This window comes from Zophobas morio, unplaced genomic scaffold (genome assembly GCF_036711695.1).
Source record: "Zophobas morio isolate AGI-343-1 ecotype UQ-CSIRO unplaced genomic scaffold, CSIRO_AGI_Zmor_V1 ptg000021l, whole genome shotgun sequence".
NCBI lineage: Eukaryota > Metazoa > Arthropoda > Insecta > Coleoptera > Tenebrionidae > Zophobas > Zophobas morio.
The window spans coordinates 19,488,275-19,508,570 of NW_026972126.1; the positions used below are offsets into that span (position 1 = coordinate 19,488,275).

The 20,296-nt window shown below is 28.5% G+C and overlaps 1 protein-coding gene across 1 annotated transcript in view; it reads left to right on the forward strand.

Moving 5' to 3' along the window:
- Window positions 1-20,296, forward strand: part of LOC135132147 (E3 ubiquitin-protein ligase SMURF2) — a 63,861-nt gene that overhangs the window by 33,309 nt on the left and 10,256 nt on the right. Inside the window, exon 6 of the mRNA XM_064060122.1 lies at window positions 12,631-12,800. Coding sequence (XP_063916192.1) covers window positions 12,631-12,800 — 170 coding nt within the window. The remainder of the gene's footprint in view (window positions 1-12,630; window positions 12,801-20,296) is intronic.

A 20,296-nucleotide genomic window follows, 5' to 3' on the forward strand; every position in this document is an offset into this window, starting at 1 on the left:
AACGGGAAAATTAAAAGTCGAAGAGCCCAGAAATTGAGAAACTGAAAAGTGGAAAAATAAAAAAAATCGAAGAATTGATTAATGGAAAAATTGAAAAATCGTAAAACAAAGTATCAGAAAATTGAGACATCGTGAAATAAAAAAAATGTAAGAATTAGAAAATTTGAGACATCAAGAAATTGAAAATTCGAAAAATCGACAAAACTAAAAAATCGAAAAATATAGAATTTCAAAACTAAAAATTCAAAAATCAAAAACTTAAAATATCAAAAAATTGAAAAATCGAAAAAAATTAAGGAATCGAAAAACATAAAAATCCCAAAAATGGAATATCGACAAACTGAGATATCGAAAAATTGATGAAATTGAGAAATCGAAAAGTAGACAAATTTCGAAAAATTGAAAAATCAAAAACCTGAAAGATCGAAAAATTGAAGAATTCGAAATCTGGAAATTGAAGAGTCAAGAAATCGAGAATTCGAGAAACCGAAACATCTAAAAATCGGGAAACGGAAAAATCAAAATATAGAAAAATCTAAAAATCAAAAAGTCGTGAAATTGAAAAGTGGAAAAATAAAAAAAATCGAAGAATTGATTAATGGAAAAATTGAGAAATCGTAAAACTAAGTATCAGAAAATTGAGACATCGTGAAATAAAAAAAATATAAGAATTAGAAAATTTGAGACATCAAGAAATAGAAAATTCGAAAAATCGATAAAACTAAAAAATCGAAAAATATAGAATTTCAAAACTAAAAATTCAAAAATCAAAAACTTAAAATATCAAAAAATTGAAAAATCGAAAAAAATTAAGGAATCGAAAAACATAAAAATCCCAAAAATGGAATATCGACAAACTGAGATATCGAAAAATTGATGAAATTGAGAAATCGAAAAGTAGACAAATTTCGAAAAATTGAAAAATCAAAAACCTGAAAGATCGAAAAATTGAAGAATTCGAAATCTGGAAATTGAAGAGTCAAGAAATCGAGTATTCGATAAACCGAAACATCTAAAAATCGGGAAACGGGAAAATCAAAATATAGAAAAATCTAAAAATCAAAAAGTCGTGAAATTGAAAAGAGGAAAAATAAAAAAAATCGAAGAATTGATTAATGGAAAAATTGAGAAATCGTAAAACTAAGTATCAGAAAATTGAGACATCGTGAAATAAAAAAAATATAAGAATTAGAAAATTTGAGACATCAAGAAATAGAAAATTCGAAAAATCGATAACACTAAAAAATCGAAAAATGTAGAATTTAAAAACTAAAAATTCAAAAATTAAAAACTTTAAATATCAACAAATTAAAAAATCGGAGAAAAATTAAGGAATCGAAAAACAGAAAAATCCCAAAAATGGAACATCGAAAAACTGAGATATCGAAAAATTGATGAAATTGAGAAATCGAAAAGTAGACAAATTTTTCTAAAAATTGAAAAATCAAAAACCTGAAAGATCGAAAAATTGAAGAATTCGAAATCTGGAAATTGAAGAGTCAAGAAATCGAGAATTCGAGAAACCGAAACATCTAAAAATCGGGAAACGGGAAAATCAAAATATAGAAAAATCTAAAAATCAAAAAGTCGTGAAATTGAAAAGTCGAAAAATAAAAAAAAATCAAGAACTCGAAAATTTGAGAAATCGAGAATGAATCGAAAAATTGAAAAATCCCAAAAATGAGATGTCGAAAAATTGAGTAATGGAAAAATTTAAAACTCAAAAAATCGGAAAATCCCAAAACTGAAATATCAAAAAATTGAGAAATCGAAACATCGAAAAGGCGAAGAATTGAAAAATCAGGAAACTGAAAAATTATAAATTTTAGAAATCAAGAAATTAAAATATCAAAAAAATTGAAGAATCGAAAAATTGAAAAATTGAAGAATCGAAAAACAGAAAAAATCCAAAAATGAAACGTTTAAAATTTGAGATCGAAAAATTGCAATCAGAAACCGGAAAAATGGATGAATTGAACATCTGGAAATCGAAAAGTAAAAAAAAAGAGAGCCTAAAAACCGAAGAATGGAAAAATTGAAAAATCGGAAATTAAAAAAATTAAAAATTAAAAAGGAAACAAAGTGAAAATTCCAATATCGAAAGAAAATTCAATGAATCAAATAATAATTATCGAAAAACGGAAAATTCGAGAAATCGGAAAACCGAAAGTTCGAAAATCGAGACTTCGAAAAATCCAAGAATCGAAATACATATAGGCAAACGAAATATCCAGAGTTGAAAAATCGAAAATTCCGAAATGAAAAAACCAAAAAGTTTTCCGAGAAGTCGAATTGTCGACAAACTAAAAAATTTCAAATTGGAATATCGAAAAATTTAAAAATCCAGAAATAGAAAAATTCCCAAAAATTGAAGTGTTGATAACTTGAAAAATCGGGGAATCGAAAATTTTAAACATTGAAAAACCGAGAAGCGGAGAATTGGAAAAATTGAAAAATTGAAGTATTAAAAAATTGTAAAATCGAAGAAACGAGAAATCAAGAAATCCAAGATTTAAATATCGAAAAATTATGGGAAAAATTAAAAAAAAAATAAAAAACTGAAACATCGATAAATCGAAAAATTAAAATTTGGAAAATTAAAAAATTCAAAGAATTTAAAAAAATCGAAAAATTAAAAAATCTAAACACATGTAAATCGAGGAATCGAAAAATTGATAAATTGAAAAATCAAGATAACGAAAATTTGAGTAATCCAAAAATTTAAAAATCAAAAAATCGAAAAATCCCAAAACTGAAATATCGAAAAATTGACAAATCGAAGAAAAATTGAGGAATCGAAAAACAGAAAAATTGATGAAATTGAGAAATCGAAAATAGACAAATTTCGAAAAATTGAAAAGTCAAGAAATCGAGAAACGGGAAAATCAAAATATAGAAAAATCTAAAAGTCAAAAAGTCGTGAAATTTATAAGTCGAAAAATAAAAAAAATTAACTCGAAAATTTGAGAAATCGAGAAATTGAATCGAAAAATTGAAAAATCCCAAAAATGAGATGGAAAAATTGAGTAATCGAAAAATTTAAAACTCAAAAAATCGAAAAATCCCAAAACTGAAATATCAAAAAATTGAGAAATCGAAACATCGAAAAGGCGAAGAATTGAAAAATCAAGAAACTGAAAAATTAAAAATTTTAGAAATCAAAAAATTAAAATATCAAAAAAATTGAAGAATCGAAAATTGAAAAATTGTAGAATCGAAAAACAGAAAAATCCCAAAAATGAAACATTTAAAAACTGAGATCGAAAAATTGCAATCAAATACCGGAAAAATTGATGAATTGAACGTCTGGAAAAGTAAAAAAATAGAGAGCCTAAAAACCGAAAAATGAAAAATCGGAAATTCAAAAAATTAAAAATCGAAAATTCGAAAAAGAAACAACGTGAAAATTCCAATATCTAAAAGAAAATTCGAGGAATCGGAAAACCGAAAATTCGAAAATCGAGACTTCGAAAAATCCAAGAATCGAAATACATACAGGCAAACGAAATATCCAAAGTTGAAAATCGAAAATTCCAAAATCAGAAACCAGAGAGTTTTTCGAGAAGTCGAATTGTCGAAAATTCGAGAAGTCGACAAACTGAACAATTTCAAATTAAAATATCGAAAAATTTAAAAATCCAGAAATAGAAAAATTCCCAAAACTATAGTGTTGAAAACTCGCGAATCGAAAATTTTAAACATTGAAAAACCAAGAAGCCGAGAAATGGAAAAATCGAAAAATCGAACTACTTATTAAAAAATTGTAAAGTCGAAAAATTTAAAAATCAAACAAACGAAAAATCGAGAAAAATAAAAGTCCCAAAGCTAAAATATTGGAAACATTAAAAAAATTAAAAAACTGAAGCATTGATAAATCGAAAAATTAAAACATCGAAATATCTGTAAATCGAAGAATTGAAAAATTGATAAAACTAAAAATTCGAAAATACAAAATTTAGAAACTAAAAATTCAAAAGTCAAAAAACTGAAATATTAGAATATTTGGAGAATATAAAAATTGAAAAATCGAAGAAAAATTGAAGAGTTGAAAAACAGAAAAGTCTTAAAAATGAAACATCGAAAAACTGAGATATCGAAAAATTGATAAAATTGTGAAATCGAGTAGAAAAATCTCGAAAAATTGAAGAACCGAAAATCTGGAAATTGAGAAATCGAGAATTCGAAAAGCATTGATCGATTAAAAAGTCGAAAATCGATTAATTGGAAAATTGAAGAATCAAAAAATTCTATCCTGTACTCTAAATCTACTCCTAAATATCAGAAAATAGAGAAATTGACAAATTAAAAAAAATCAAGAAAAGGAAAATGCGAGAAATCGGAAAACCTAAAAATTGAAAAAACCACAACTGAAAAATCAAAAAATAAGAAATCGAAAAGCATAAAATTTAAGAAATCGAAAAATTAAATATCAAAAAAGTGAAGAATCGAAAATTTGAAAAATCGAAAAACAGAAAAATCCCAAAAATGAAAAGTAGAAAAATCGAATTGAAAATCTGGAAATCCAAAAGTCGACAAACGGGAAAATCAAAATATCGAATCTAAAAGTCGAAAAGTCCAGAAGTCGAGAACCTGAAAAGTCGAAAAATCAAAAAATCGAAGAACCAATTAATGGAAATATTGAAAAATCGTAAAACTAAATATCAGAAAATTGAGAAATCGAGAAATAAAAATAATCAAGAATTCGAAATTTTGAGACATCGAGAATTGAAAAATTGAATAATCGAAAAATTTAACATCAAAACCGAAAAATCCCAAAATTGAAATATCGAAAAATTGACAAATCGAAACTTGAAAATCGAAACATCGAAAGCCGAAAAATCCATAAAAATAAAAATCAAAAAATTAAAATTTCAAAAAAAATTGAAAAAACGAAAAATTCTACAACTTCATTTTTTTCCCCAAAAATCTGGATGTTTATACATACACCACACGTGCAGGAGTGTCTTATTTTATAAAATTTAAATATCATTTACTAATATAAATTTTGGAGGTGAAGTCATCTTGTGCGGATGATAAGCCAAATTTTGGTTATCGTTTTACCATCTATACGATAATCCAAATACACATAAAATTTGACAACGACGGGTCCAGTAGTTTCGGAGATTTTATCTCTAATAAAAATTTATACAGACAGACAGACGGAAACGGGACACCTATACTGTCGGGGTCATGTCAAGAGTCGTCGGATGGACTCGATTACTAACAATATTACCGTACTTACCCCCGAGAAACAAAAATTACCATATTTTCTGCTTCCTTCGCAACCGCTGGGAAGCCAGTGGGTCGATTGTGGCCATCGCGGAGGAAATGGGGTCGTTTTTTATTTGGTTTAGATTAATGTTTTTAATGGGTTGCGGAATCGCTTGACGGATGGATGCGATGGGTCTTGTGATTAATTCGCGATCGGGGACGTGCACGCACCGGCATGGTGGAATTTTCACATGGGTGGATGCGGACGACAATGGCGGCTATTATTTGGGTTTAATGATGTCGGATTGTCGTTGATTCTTGGAAATTCGTCGAGACCGGACGAGGCTATTACTCATGTTAGAATCTCGAAGTGGTTAGCGTTTATTAAAAAGACTGACCTTTGACGGAGCGTCCCAGGAAAGGATAAAAATAGTGGTTTTAGCGTCGGAGTGGTCTTGTCACATGGAGGAAATTATAGTTGTATTTGATATTGCGTTACAAAAGAAAGAATAATGATAGAGTTTGTAGAAAGTTATCGAGAGAGGAAGAAATAAACATTGTGAAACGTGGTTTTAATGCAAGTTTTAAAATGTATGCGTATTTACTACTTTTTTATTGTCCTTGGCTGCATACTATTAACTTGTATTGTTGTAGCTAAGTGGAAACACGCGCTAACTTTACTGATAATTTAGTAACGTGCGTATAAAAAAAAACTGAAAAATTGTAATGTAACAAGTAAACTTCGATTTGAGCGTTTTATTGTTGGTTTCAGCATCTGAAACGTTAGTAAACGTTCCGGGAAATGTTTGAAGTCACATTTCGTATGATTCAGACCACCTACGCCAAAGCTGTGGCTTTTAAAACATGGAAACTGATGTTTCTAGAATCTGAGACGATTTAGGCATAACGTAGTGCGTAATTTATTTAATCGAATCATCGTTGACTTTTAATTGTGCTGTGACACTATCTTGTTGAAAATATCCCTATCGCCAATTCATCATCAATGAATTGGTACACATTGGAAACTTAATGATTGGATAAATCGCTGTCACGGATGAGTCGATTACAATCAATATTGATGCTATCCTTTTTTGATAAATCAAAAAAAATAAATCTACGAAAATGTCTGAAAATATATTTTGGGCTGCATGTTCGATTTAGCCAAAAAAAAATTAAGTTGTAATTATGGATAGCTTCTTTAAAGCGGAATTCGGTGAAAAAATTGTGTGAAAGCTTTGACTTAATTTTAACCTATTATTATCATTTAAAGTTTTCGTTTCACTGCGCAGATAAGGTTTTTATTTGTAAGTGAAGCGAAACTGAATAAATTATATCACTCGTAAACTTTTTACTCGTTCTAGAAATAAAATCAGTTAATTGCGTATTTTTACTTGACAGAATGATTGTTAAAAATTGGGTTGGACAGAAGTTTCTTTGCCCTTGACGTAAAGAATAATAAATTCCGCTTCTTTGAAAAATTAGAAAATTTGAGTTTGCGATTTTGTTTTTTTACCTTTCTGAAGCGAAAACCAGTGGCGTATATAAGAACTCTTAAAAATCGAAAGTCGAAAAACGGAAAATCGAAAACATTGAAAACCGAAATATCAAAAAATCGAAAGAATTGAAAAATTTTCCGGAAAGTCAAAAATGGAAAAATCGGGAACTCGAAAAAACGAAAAGTAAAAAATATTGCAAAATCGGAAAACTGAAGAATGGAATTGAAAATTTGAGATATCGAAATGTAAAAAAAATTGGAAAAGTCTGAGAACTGAAAAATGTAAAAATTGAAAAATTGAAAAATCGAAACATTGAAAATTCGAGTATCCAAAACTCGAGAAATCGAAAATTCAAAAATCGAAAAATCGAAGAATTGAGAAATCAAAAAGGAAATAAATTGAAAATTCAAATATCGAAAGAAAATTCGTTGAATTAAATAAACGCAAAAACGAAAATCCCAGAAATCGAATTGTGTATAGAAAAAAAGAAATATCAAAAGTCGAAAGATCGAAATATTGAAAAATTGAAACATCTAGAACTCCAGAAACCAAAAAATTGAGGATTCTAAGAACTGTAGAACGTAAAAATTGAAAAATCGAAATTTCGAAAAATCAAAAATCGGAAAGTAGAAAATTCTACTATCAAAGATCGAAAACTCGAGAAATCAAAAAGTAAAATTAAGAAATCGAAAAACTGAAGAATGGATAAATTGAAAATTCGAATTTTGATGAATGAAATAATCGAAAAAACGAAAATCCGACCAATCGGAAAACTGAACATTTGAAAATCAAGATTACGAAAAATACAAGAATCGAAATATCGAAAGTCGAAATATTTATTGAAAAATGGAAACATCGAGAACTCGAGAAATAAAAAATCGGAAAATTTAAAATATTGAAAATTCGGAAAACCGAAGAATGAAATTGAACATTTGAGAAATCGAAAAGTACAAAAATTGAAAAGTTTTACAACTGAAGAATGTAAAAAGATTGTTAATTCGAGTTTTGAGAAATCAAAAAGTCGAGAATTCGACAAACTGGCACACGGGAAATTCAAGTGGTGAAAAGTTGAGAAATCAAAAACTTGAAAAATCGAGAAATCAAAAATTTAAATTTTATAAAATTATAAAATCGATAAATTAAAGAATCGATAAATTGAAAAACCGGGAAATTGTGAAGTCCCAAAATTGAAATGTAGAACATTTGGGAAATCCAAAAATTGAAACATCGACGAATCCAAGTCGAGAAGTCGAAAAATTGAAAAATCGAATAATCTAAAAATCGTGAAATCCAAATAAAAATGTAAAATTAAAAAAGAAAAACTTAAAAATCCGAAAATTGAAGGATCGAGAAATTGAAAAATTGAGTAATAGAACTTGCCCACATTTGAAAAATTAAAATTTGGAAAATCAAAAAATCGGGAAACAATAATCGAAATATCGAACTCATAAATAGAGAAATTGAAAAATTGAAAAAATGAAAAAACGAAGAATTCAAAATTCGAAAAATGTAAAATTTAAAAAAGAAAAATTGATAAAACAAAAACTGAAAAATCAATAAAACGAGAAATCCAGAAATTGAGAAATCGAAAAATTTTAAAAATAAAAAATGAAAATTTCAAAACATTGAAAAATCAAGAATGTGAAAAATCCCAAAACTCAAATATCGAAAAATTTGATCAATCGAAAAATCGAAGAAAAATTGCAAATTGCAAAAACCAAAACAGAAATATCTTAGAACTGAAACATCGAAGACTGAGATCGAAAAATTGAAAAATTGTAAAACTGAAATATCGGAAAATAGAGAAATCGAAAAATAAAAAAAAAACAAGAAGCCGAAAATTTGAAATCTCCCAAAAATGAAGTGTCGACGAATTGAAAATAGAGAAACTGAAAACTTGGAAAATCGTGGAATCGAGAAATTTTAGATATTGAAAAACCGAGAAGTCGATAAATGGAAAATAAAAAAAATTCACGTTAAAAATTAAAAAAAAAATCGAAAAATAAGAAAACGGAAAATTAAAAAATTGCAAAATGTAGAAAAACCGAAAAACTGAAATATCCAAACATTGAGCAATTGGAAAATTTGAAAAATTTTGATTAAAAGAATCAAAAAATTGAAAAATCGCATCATCTAAATCTCAGTAAATTGAGAAATCGAAAAATTGATAAAACTGAAAGATCGAAAAATCGAAAAACTGAAATATCTAAAAATTTAACCAAAAATTTGAAAAATCCCAAAACTCATATATTGAAAAATTGATCAATCGAAAAATAGAAAATTCGAAGAAAAATTGCAAATTGCAAAAACCAAAACAGAAAAATCGCAAAACCGAAACATCGAAAACTGAAATCGAGAAATCGGAAAGTAAAAAAATTAAAAATCAAAAACCTGAAACATCGAAAAATTGAAGAATTGAAAATCTGGAAATCAAAAAGCCGAAAAATCTAAAATTTAAGAAAAGAAAAATAATTGGAGAATCAAAAATTTGAAAAATCCCAAAAGTCAAATATCGAAAAATTGATCAATCGATAAGTGGAAAATAGAAAAATAGAAGAAAAATTGCAAAAATCAAAACAGAAAATTTCCACTACTGAAACATCGAAAACAGATCGAAAAATTGGAAAATTGGCAAATCGAAAAATAAAAAAACCAAGAAGTCGAAAATTTGAAAAATCCCAAAAATGAAGTATGGAAAAATTGAAAATAGAAAAATTTAAAACTTGGAAAATCGAGAAATCGAAAAATTTTAAACATTGCAAAACCGAGAAGTCGAGATATGGAAAATTAAAAAAATTGACATTAAAATATAAAAAAAATCGGAGAATTGAAGAATCGATAAATTGCAAAATGGAGAAATTGAAAAGTTACAAATTGAAATGTAGAAAAATCGAAAAACTGGAAAACCGAAACATCGAGCAATTAGAAAATTGAAATATCGATAAATCGAGGCATTAAAAGATAGAGAAATTAAAATAGGCGAAAATCGAAAAATTAAAATTTGAAAAGTTTAAATTAAAAAAAAAACAAAATTGAAAAATCGAATCATCTAAATCTCGATAAATCGAGAAATCGAAAAATTGTAAAGCTAAAAAATCGAAATATTTAAAAACCGAAAAATTGAAAAATATAAAATTTTAAGACGAAAAATTGAATAATCGAAAAACTGAAATATCTAAAAATTTAACCAAAAATTTGAAAAATCCCAAAACTCACATATTGAAAAATTGATCAATCGAAAAATAGAAAATTCGAAGAAAAATTGCAAATTGCAAAAACCAAAACAGAAAAATCGAGAAATCGGAAAGTAAAAAAATTAAAAATCAAAAACCTGAAACATCGAAAAATTGAAGAATTGAAAATCTGGAAATGAAAAAGTCGAAAAATCAAGATTAATCGAAAAACTGAAAAATCAAACGAGAACTCGAAAAATCTAAAATTTAAGAAAAGAAAAATAATTGGAGAATCAAAAATTTGAAAAATCCCAAAAGTCAAATATCGAAAAATTGATCAATCGATAAGTCGAAAATAGAAAAATAGAAGAAAAATTGCAAAAATCAAAACAGAAAATTTCCACTACTGAAACATCGAAAACTGAGACCGAAAAATTGGAAAACAGGCAAATCGAAAAATAAAAAAACCAAGAAGTCGAAAATTTGAAAAATCCCAAAAATGAAGTAGGGAGAAATTGAAAATAGGGAATTGAAAACTTGTAAAATCGAGAAAGCGAAAAATTTTAAACATTGTAAAACCGAGAAGTCGAGATATGGAAAATTCAAAAAATTTACATCAAAATATAAAAAATCGAAGAAATGAAGAATCGATAAATTGCAAAATGGAGAAATTGAAAAGTTCCCAATTGAAATGTAGAAAAATCGAAAAACTGGAAAATCGAAACATCGAGCAATTAGAAAATTGAAACATCGATAAATCGAGGCATTAAAAGATCGAAAAATTAAAATAGGCCAAAATCGAAAAATTAAAATGTGAAAAGTTTAAATTAAAAAAAAAACAAAATTGAAAAATCGAATCATCTAAATCTCGATAAGTCGAGAAATTGAAAAATTGATAAAGCTAAAAAATCGAAAAATTTAAAAACCGAAAAATTGAAAAATATAAAATTTTAAGACGAAAAATTGAACAATCGAAAAACTGAAATATCAAAAAATTTGATAATTTTTTTTTTTTAATCTCAAAAGTCAAATATCGAAAAATTATTCAATCTAAAAATAGAAAAATCGAAGAAAAATTTCAAATTGCAGAAACCAAATCCGAAAAGTCGAGAAATCGGAAAGTCGGAAAATCTCGTAAAATTGAAAAATCAAAAACCTGAAACATGGAAAAATTGAAGAATTGAAAATCAGGGAATCAAAAAGTCGAAAAATCGAGTCATCGAAAAGTCGAAAAATCAAACGAGAACTCGAAAAATCAAAAATTTAGGAAATTAAAACAATTTAATATCAAAAAATTTAAGAATCACAAATTTGAAAAATCCCAAAACTCAAATATTGAAAAATACAAAAATCGAAGAAAAATTATAAATTGCAAAAACCAAAACTGAAACATCAAAAGGTTGAAAATTTTGAGAAATCGAAAAGTCCAAAAATCGAAGAATCGATTAAAAAAAAAATAATAACTGAAAAATCCCAAAACTAATATCGAAAAATTGGGGGAAAGAAAACATCGGAAAGCCGAAAAATCGCGAAAACGAAAAATTGTACAATTTTGGTTTTTTACAACAACCTAGACATCACGAATAAAAATTCAGCACGGATTTATGTTACTCTGTAACATTGAAGCTTTGAAGTAACATTTATTCATGAAAGAATAAATTTTGATTAACCATTTATCATCCTTACGATAATCTTAAAACTTTAACAAAATTTTAGAGCATTATTATTATTATTTTTATTTCAAAATGTGGATGGCTCAACGCGGATTCGTAAACCACAAGTGCAGGAGTATCTTATATCGGATATAAAATTTGACAGCGATCGGTCCAGTAGTTTGGAGATTATTTGCCTCATAAATAAAAATCCGGACAGACGGCAGACAGACAGACGGATGGACGGACGGACGGAAACGGAAGACCTATTTTTTCGTATTCTAAGGGTCATGAAACCTCGAAAAAACAAAAAGCACAGTTTTAACAGTAATTAAAGAAGAAAAAAAAGTAACATGCAAATTTTACCTAGAGATTAAATAACGTATCTAAATTGTGCTTTTTAAGTTAAGCACTAGTTGTACATTGATAGTAATTTAGTTTCACCGACAAACTGATTGTTCTAGAAATTTAAATTAAAGAGTAATTTGTGGCGAAGGAAGTTTCGCTCGTTAGCGTCACCACGAATATAATCATAATTGTAGAAACTAAACATATTGTTATTTGCATCCACTTGATAAGTGTTCTATTTAACGGTAATAGTCGAGATGTTTATTGATTTATAGATTATAGTGAATGATTTATACACCATGAACTAGATACAACAACAGCGGAACACATCGTAGAGTTCACCGACAAGATTTAATGACCCTCCGCACAAATGATAAACCTCCACTACTCCATCTCAACTGAATGCATTATTTAACTAACTATCGTCTATAATTTCACACGACCATTTAAGTTAATGGAGGTTCGTTAAATGCGTTAATTGCTTTTAATTGTACGAAGTGAAAGTGTTGTAAACAACACGAGCACTTACGGCGAACAATGACTCGTGCAAGTCTTTATTTAAAAAAAACCCGAAGATGAATGAATCGTTCATACATGGATCTCGAACGACATTGTACGGAACGCAACAAATCGATTACGACGCACTTTCAATTATTTAATAGTCATCCTCGATGCATTATTCACAGTGTATGTAGTTAATTTTGAATGACAAGCTTTCGTTAGTTCATCGAATCGAATTTTGTTTGACAGAGTTGAGGACAACTCAACAGGGACAGGTATACTTTTTCCACATCCCCACCGGCGTGTCGACATGGCACGACCCGAGAATACCGAAAGATCTGGCCCCCTTGAGTCTCGCTTTGGACCACCTAGGCCCTCTTCCGCCTGGCTGGGAAATGCGCCAAACGGCGACCGGACGGGTAAGGAATTTTTTCTCTCAACTTAATAAAATTTAAAAAAAGCGGAATTTCCTCTTCAAATTTGTTGCTACACTTGGAAAGTAACTATTTATTTTATAAATTCGTTGTGTTGTTGGATGAAATAGTTGGTCATGTTTTTTGTAGATTTACTAAATTTAATCCTCAACCGTAGTGCGTTGAATATTAATCAGACATGAAAATTAAATCATTGTTGAGGCTCACTCGGACGTAAAGGCATCTGCCACGTTCTTTGCATTCCTTAGTCCACAGTAAGTCAGGTCTTAATACAACATCGACGTTCGCAAAGAAACAATTTTTTAAAAATCTTGAAAATTGCAACATTTTATCTTGGCTATTTTGAAAAAATGGTAGTAATTTTCAAAGAAATAAGTCGAAAATTACTTCTATAGGTCGCGATGTATAAAAAATCATTTTTTTAATTTTCGAAGGTGGCCGAAAATAAATTTCGTTTTCGTATTGTAAAATCGAGCTTTTGAAAAAAATGTCTAAAAATCTGGATATTTATACATCTCGACGTGCTATTTCTAAAAATATAAACTGTTTAAGATTGGAGTATGATTTTGGAAATACATATTCGGTTTGAAATTAAATTTTTTTTTTACTTTAAAGTTGCCTCATTTTATACCGGTAATTCTGAAAAAATAGTAGAAATTTTCAAAGAAATTATGCCAAAAATAACTTCTTCAGGTCCAAATCAACAAGCAAATCTCTTTAGCTTATTTTAGAATATTTTAAACATCTCGAAAATTGCCACCTTTTATGTGGGCAATTCTAGTAAAATGGTAGGAATTTTCAAAGAAATGAAGTCCAAAATAACTTCTGGAAGTCGAAATCAAGAAGAATTTTTTTTTGGTGAATTATTATTTTCACAGGTGATCGAAATATGGTCGAAAATTTCATATTGAAAAATTCAGGTTTTAGAAAAATTGCCTAAAAATCTGAAAAAAAAAATATAGATATAGATCTTGACAGGCTATTTTTTAATTTTCGAAGGTGGGCGACAAACGGTCGAAAATTTCGTATACGTATTGTAAAATCCAGCTTTTGGAAAAAATGTCTAAAAATCTGGAAATTTATAAATCTCGACGTGCTAATTCTAAAAATATAAACTGTTTAAGATTGGAGTATGATTTTGGAAATACATATTCGGTTTGAAATTAAATTTTTTTTTTAACTTTAAAGTTGCCTCATTTTATACCGGTAATTCTGAAAAAAATAGTAGAAATTTTCAAAGAAATGATGCCAAAAATAACTTCTTCAGGTCCAAATCAACAAGCAAATCTCTTTAGCTTATTTTAGAATATTTTAAACATCTCGAAAATTGGCACCTTTTATGTGGGCAATTCTAGTAAAATGGTAGGAATTTTCAAAGAAATGAAGTCCAAAATAACTTCTGGAAGTCGAAATCAAGAAGAATTTTTTTTTGGTGAATTATTTTTACAGGTGATCGAAAGATGGTCGAAAAATTCATATTGAAAAATTCAGGTTTTAGAAAAATTGCCTAAATATCTGAAAAAAAAAAGTATATAGATATAGATCTTGACGGGCTATTTTTTAATTTTCGAAGGTGGGCGACAAACGATCGAAAATTTCGTATACGTATTGTAAAATCCAGCTTTTGGAAAAATTGTCTAAATATCTGGATATTTATAAATCTGGACGTGTTAATTCTAAAGATATAAACTGTTTAAGATCCTGGAGCATGATTTTGGAAATACGTATTCGGTTTGAAAGTAATTTTTTTTTTTTTAACTTTAATGTTGTCTCATTTTATACCCGTAATTCTGAAAAAATAGTAGAAATTTTCAAAGAAATGAAGTCAAAAATAACTGCTTCAGGTCCAAATCAACAAGCAAATCTCTTTAGCTTATTTTCGAATATTTTAAACATCTCGAAAATTGGCACATTTTATGTGGGAAATTCTAGTAAGATGGTAGGAATTTTCAAAGAAATGAAGTCGAAAATAACTTCTGGAGGTCGAAATCAAGAAGAAATATTTTTTGGTGAATTATTGTCACAGGTGACCGAAAGATGGTCGAAAATTTCATATCGAAAAATTGAGGTTTAAAAAAAAATGCCTAAAAATCTGAAAAAAAATTATAAATAGATATAGATCTCGACGGGCTATTTTTTAATTTTCGAAGGTGGGCGAAAAATGGTCGAAAATTTCGTATTCGTATTGTAAAATCCAGCTTTTGGAAAATTTGTCTAAAAATCTGGCTATTTATAAATCTGGACGTGCTAAGTAATTCTAAAAATATAACCTGTTTAAGATCCTGCAGCATGATTTTGGAAATACGTGTTCGGTTTGAAAGTAATTTTTTTTTAACTTTAATGTTGTCTCATTTTATACCCGTAATTCTGAAAAAATAGTAGAAATTTTCAAAGAAATGATGCCAAAAATAACTTCTTCAGGTCCAAATCAACAAGCAAATCTCTTTAGCTTATTTTCGAATATTTTAAACATCTCGAAAATTGGCACACTTTATGTGGGCAATTCTAGTAAGATGGTAGGAATTTTCAAAGAAATGAAGTCGAAAATAACTTTTGGAGATCGAAATCAAGAAGAATTTTTTTTTGGTGAATTGTTTTCACAGGTGATCGAAAGATGGTCGAAAATTTCATATTGAAAAATTGAGGTTTTAGAAAAATGGCCTAAAAATCTGAAAAAAAAATTGTATATAGATGTAGATCTCGACGTGCTATTTTTTTTTTAATTTAATGCTAATGCTAATTCTAAAAATATAACGAGTTGAAGATCCTGGAGCATGATTTTGGAAATACACATTCGGGTTCAAAGTGAATTTTTTTTTAAATTTTCAAAATTGTCCCATTTTATACCGGTAACTCTGGAAAAATGGTAAGAATTTTCAAAGAAATGGAGCCAAGAATAACTTTTGGGGGTACAATTATACAATACAATTTTTCTAGCGAATTTTGGAAATTGTATTGAAAAACTGAGCTTTCGGAAAAATTGTCTAAAAATCCACAAAAAAATTCTGAGATATAGATCTCGGCGTGCTGATTCGAAAAATATTGCGTTGTTTACGCTCTGGGGGCAAGATTTTCGAAATATTCTCTTTGGAAGTGAAATTTTTAAAATAACTTGAAAATATGCTTCATTTCATATCGGTTATTTTGGAAAAATGGTAAGAATTTTCGAAAAAATTAAACCGAATATAACTTCTGGAGCTCAAAATCAACAAGAAAATCTATTTAGCTGATGTTCGGAGGTAGTCAAAAATGGTCGAAAATTTCATAAAATGCCTTTGGAAAAATTGCTAAAAAATCCGCCAAAAATTCTAGGAGTGAATCTCTCGACTTGCTGATTCGAAAAATATAACGTCGTTTTAGAAATATTTGGGTTTGAAAATTGAGATTATTTAAAAAAAAAATGGTTTTGACACTTGCGCACTTCGTATTGGCAATTCTGGAAAAAAGCAAGAAATTTTCGAAGAAGTGAAACCCAAAATAACTTCTAGAGGTCGAAATCAACAAGAAATTTTCTTTGGCTAATTTTCGCAGGTGGTCCAAAAACGGTCTAAAATTTCGTAAGGGGAGAGTATTGATAAAATGGAGCTTATGGAAAAAATGTGCCTAAAAATATGCGAAAAATCCTGGGATATAGATCTCGACGTGCTGTTTCCAAAAATATAGCTTGTTGATGGTCGCGGAGCAAGATTTTTGAATTCAAAATTTCTTAAAAATTCGTCAAAATTTCCACATTTTATTATTGTAATTCTGGAAAAATGGAAGATTTTTTCGAAGAAATGAAGTCTAAAGTAACCTGTGGAGGTCGAAATCATGAAAAAAATCTCAATGGTAAAATTTCGAAGGTGGGCGAAAATTGATCGAAAATTTCATAAAGGGAGAGTATGAAAAATTGAGCTTTCGGAAAAATTACTTAAAAATACGCAAAAAATTCGGGGATATAGATCTCGACGTGCTTATTCAAAAAATGTAGCTTGTTTATGGTTGCGCAGTAATATTTTTGAACTGTTCGATTTGAAAGTCAAAATTTTTTAAAAATTCTTCAAAATTTCGACATTTCGTATTTACATTCGGCAAACTGGAAAAAAATCCAAGAAATAGGGTCTAAAATAACTTCTAGAAGTCGAAATCAACAAGAAAATCTCGTTAACAAAATTTCGAAGCTAAGCGAAAAACGATCCAAAATTTTTTAAGAGAGAATTTATGGAAAAAATTTGCTTAAAAATCTGAGAAAAATTCTGGGATGTAAATCTCGACGTGCTGATTCGAAAAATTCGATTTGAAAGCTAACATTTTTTAAATATCTTCAAAATGTCCACATTTGTGTTGGCAGTTCTGGAAAAATGCAAGAAAATAACTTCCGGAGGTAGAAATCAACAAGAAAACCTTTTTGGTAAATGTTCGAGCTGGGCGAAAAATGATACAAAATTTTGTAAGGGGTGCTTCTGGAAAATTTTCCTAAAAATCTGCAAAAAATTGTGAGATATACATCTCGGCAAACTGATTCGAAAAAAGCTTGTTTATGATCGCGGAGCAAGATTTTTGAAATTTTCCATATGAAACCCAAAATAGTTAAAAAAATTTAAAATTTTCTACACTTCTTATTGGTAATTCTGCAAAAATACAAGAAATTTTCGAAGAAATGAAGCCAAAAATACCTTCTGGAGGTGGAAATCAACAAAAAAATTTCTTAGTTAATTTTGCAGGTGGTCGAAGAACGGTCGAAAATTTTATAAGGGGAAAGTATTGAAAAATTGAGCTTATGGAAAAAAGCTGCGAATAATTCTGTGATATCGACGTGTTAATTCGAAAAATATAGCTTGTTTATGGAGTAAGATTTTCGAAATATTCGTTTTGAAAGCCAAAATTTTTTAAAAATTCTTCAATATTTTCATATTTTATATTTGCAATGTTGGTAAAATGGAAAAAATTGCAATAAATGAAGTCTAAAACAACTTCTGGGAGTCGAAATCAACAAGAAAATTTTCTTTGGCTAATTTTCGCAGGCGGTCGAAAAACGGTCGAAAACTGTCCAAAAATCTGGATATTTATAAATCTTGACGTGCTAATTCTAAAAACATGAAGTGTTTAAGATCCTGAAGCATGATTTTGGAAATACATATTCGGTTTGAAAGTCAATTTTTTTTTGTATATTCAAAATTGCCTCATTTTGTCCCAGTAATACTGAAAAATGGTAGGAACTTTCACGGGAATGAAAGTCGAAAATTAGTTAATCTACAGGAAAATTTCTTTAGCTAATTTTCGAAGGTGGTCGAAAAATGGTCGAAAATTCATATTGAAAAATAGAAATTTAAAAAAAATTTCCTAAAAATCTACAAACAATTCTGTGAGCAATATTGTCGAAATAATTCTGTTTGGAAGTCAGATTTTTCAAAAATCTTTAAAATTACCACATTTCATATCGGCTATTCTGGAAAAATAGTAGGGAGTTTCGAGAAAATGAAGCCGAAAATAACTTTTGGGGATCAAAATCTACAAGAAAATCTATTAGGTGATATTCGAAGGTGGTCGAAAAATGGTCGGAAAATGGTTGAAAATTTCATAAAGTATTGAAAAATTGCACCTTTGGAAAAATTTTCAAAAAATCCGCAATTAAAAAATTTTGGTTTTCATACTTACTTCCACACTTCGCATTGGTAATTCTGGAAAAATGCAAGAAATTTTTGAAGAAATGAAAAATCAACAAGAAAATCTCATTGGCAAATTTTCGAAAATGGGTGAAAAATAATCGAAAATTTCGTAAGAAAGTTTTGAAAAATTGAGCTTTTGGAAAAATTGTCTTAAAATCCGCAAGAAATTCTGGAATGTGTATTTCGATGTTCTTTTTCGAAAAATATAGCGTGTTTATTGGGTCGGAGTAAGATTTTCGAAATGCTTTGAAATTCAATTTTTTTTAATATTTCTAAATTTCCACATTTCCTGTTGACAATTCTGGAAAGATGGAAGAGATTTTCTGAGAAATGAAGCCTAAAATAATTTCTGAAGGTCTAAATCAACAAGATGAAGAAAATCTGTAGTGAAGCTTGAAAAATGGTCGAAAATTTTATAATGGGAGAGTATTGAAAAATGGAGCTTATGGAAAAAAATTGTTTAAAAATCTGCAAAAAATTCTGGAAAAAGTCAAAATGTTCAAAAATCTTCCAAATTTCCATATTTGTGTTGCCAAGGAGAGTATTAAAAAATGGATATTTCTGGAAAATTTTCCTGAAAATCTTTGAAAAATTCTGTCATATAGGTCTCGACGTGCTGATCCGAAAAATATAGCTTGTTTATGGACGCGGAGCAAAATTTTTGAAATATTCGATTTGAAACTCAAAATTTTTAAAAATTCTTGAAAATTTCCACATTTCTGGAATTCTGGAAAAATGCAATAAAATTTTCAAAGAAATGAAGCCTAAAGTAATTCTGAAGGTGGAAACCAACAAGAAAATCTCTTCAACTAATTTTCGAAAGTAGGCGAAAAATGGTCATAAGGGAAATTATGGAAAAATGGAACTTTTGGAAAAATTGCTCAAAAATTTGCAAAGAATTCTGTGATATCGACGTGCTGATTCGAAAAATAAAGCTTGTTCATAGCCGCGCATCAAGATTTTTGAATGTTCAATTTGAAAGTCAAATTTTTTTTTAAATTCTTCAAAATTTCCACATTTCGTATTCGGAATTTTGGAAAATTGCAATAAATTTTCGAAGAAATGAAGCCCAAAGTAACTTCTGGAGGTCGAAATCAACAAGAAAATCTCTTTGGTAAATTTTCGAAGGTGGGCGAAAAATGATCGAAAATTTCGTAAGGGGAGAGTATTGAAAAATGGGTGCTTCTGGAAAATTTTCGTGCTAATTCGAAAAATATGGCTTGCTTATGGTCGCGGAGTAAGATTTTCGATTCGTTTTGAAATTCAAAATTTTTAAAAATCTTCAAAATTTCGACGTTTCTTATTGGGAGTTCTGGAAAAATGCAAAAAGAAATCGAGGAAATGAAACCTAAAGTAACTACTGGAGGTGGAAATCAGCAAGAAAATCTCTTTACTTGATTTTTAAAAAATTGAGCTTTTGGAAACATTAACTAAATATAAGCAAAACATTCTCGATGTGCTGATTCGAAAAATATTACACGTTGATAGTCTCGGAGCAAGATTTTACAAGTATTCACTTTGAAAGTAGAAATTTAAAAAAATCTTGAAAATGGGCACATTTCATATTGACAATTTTGAAAAAATCGTATGAATTTTCAAAAAAGTGAAACCGAAAAATAACTTCTAGAGGTCGAATTGTACAAAAACATCTTTTCAGCTAATTTTCGATGATAAACGAAAAATTATTGAACATTGGAAAAATGGAGCTTTTGGAAAGATTGCCCAAATTCTGCAAAACATTCTGTTATATCGGTGTGCTGTTTCCAAAAATATAGTTTGTTTATGGTCACGGAGGAAGACTTTTGAAATGTTGATGATTTGAAAATCAAAATT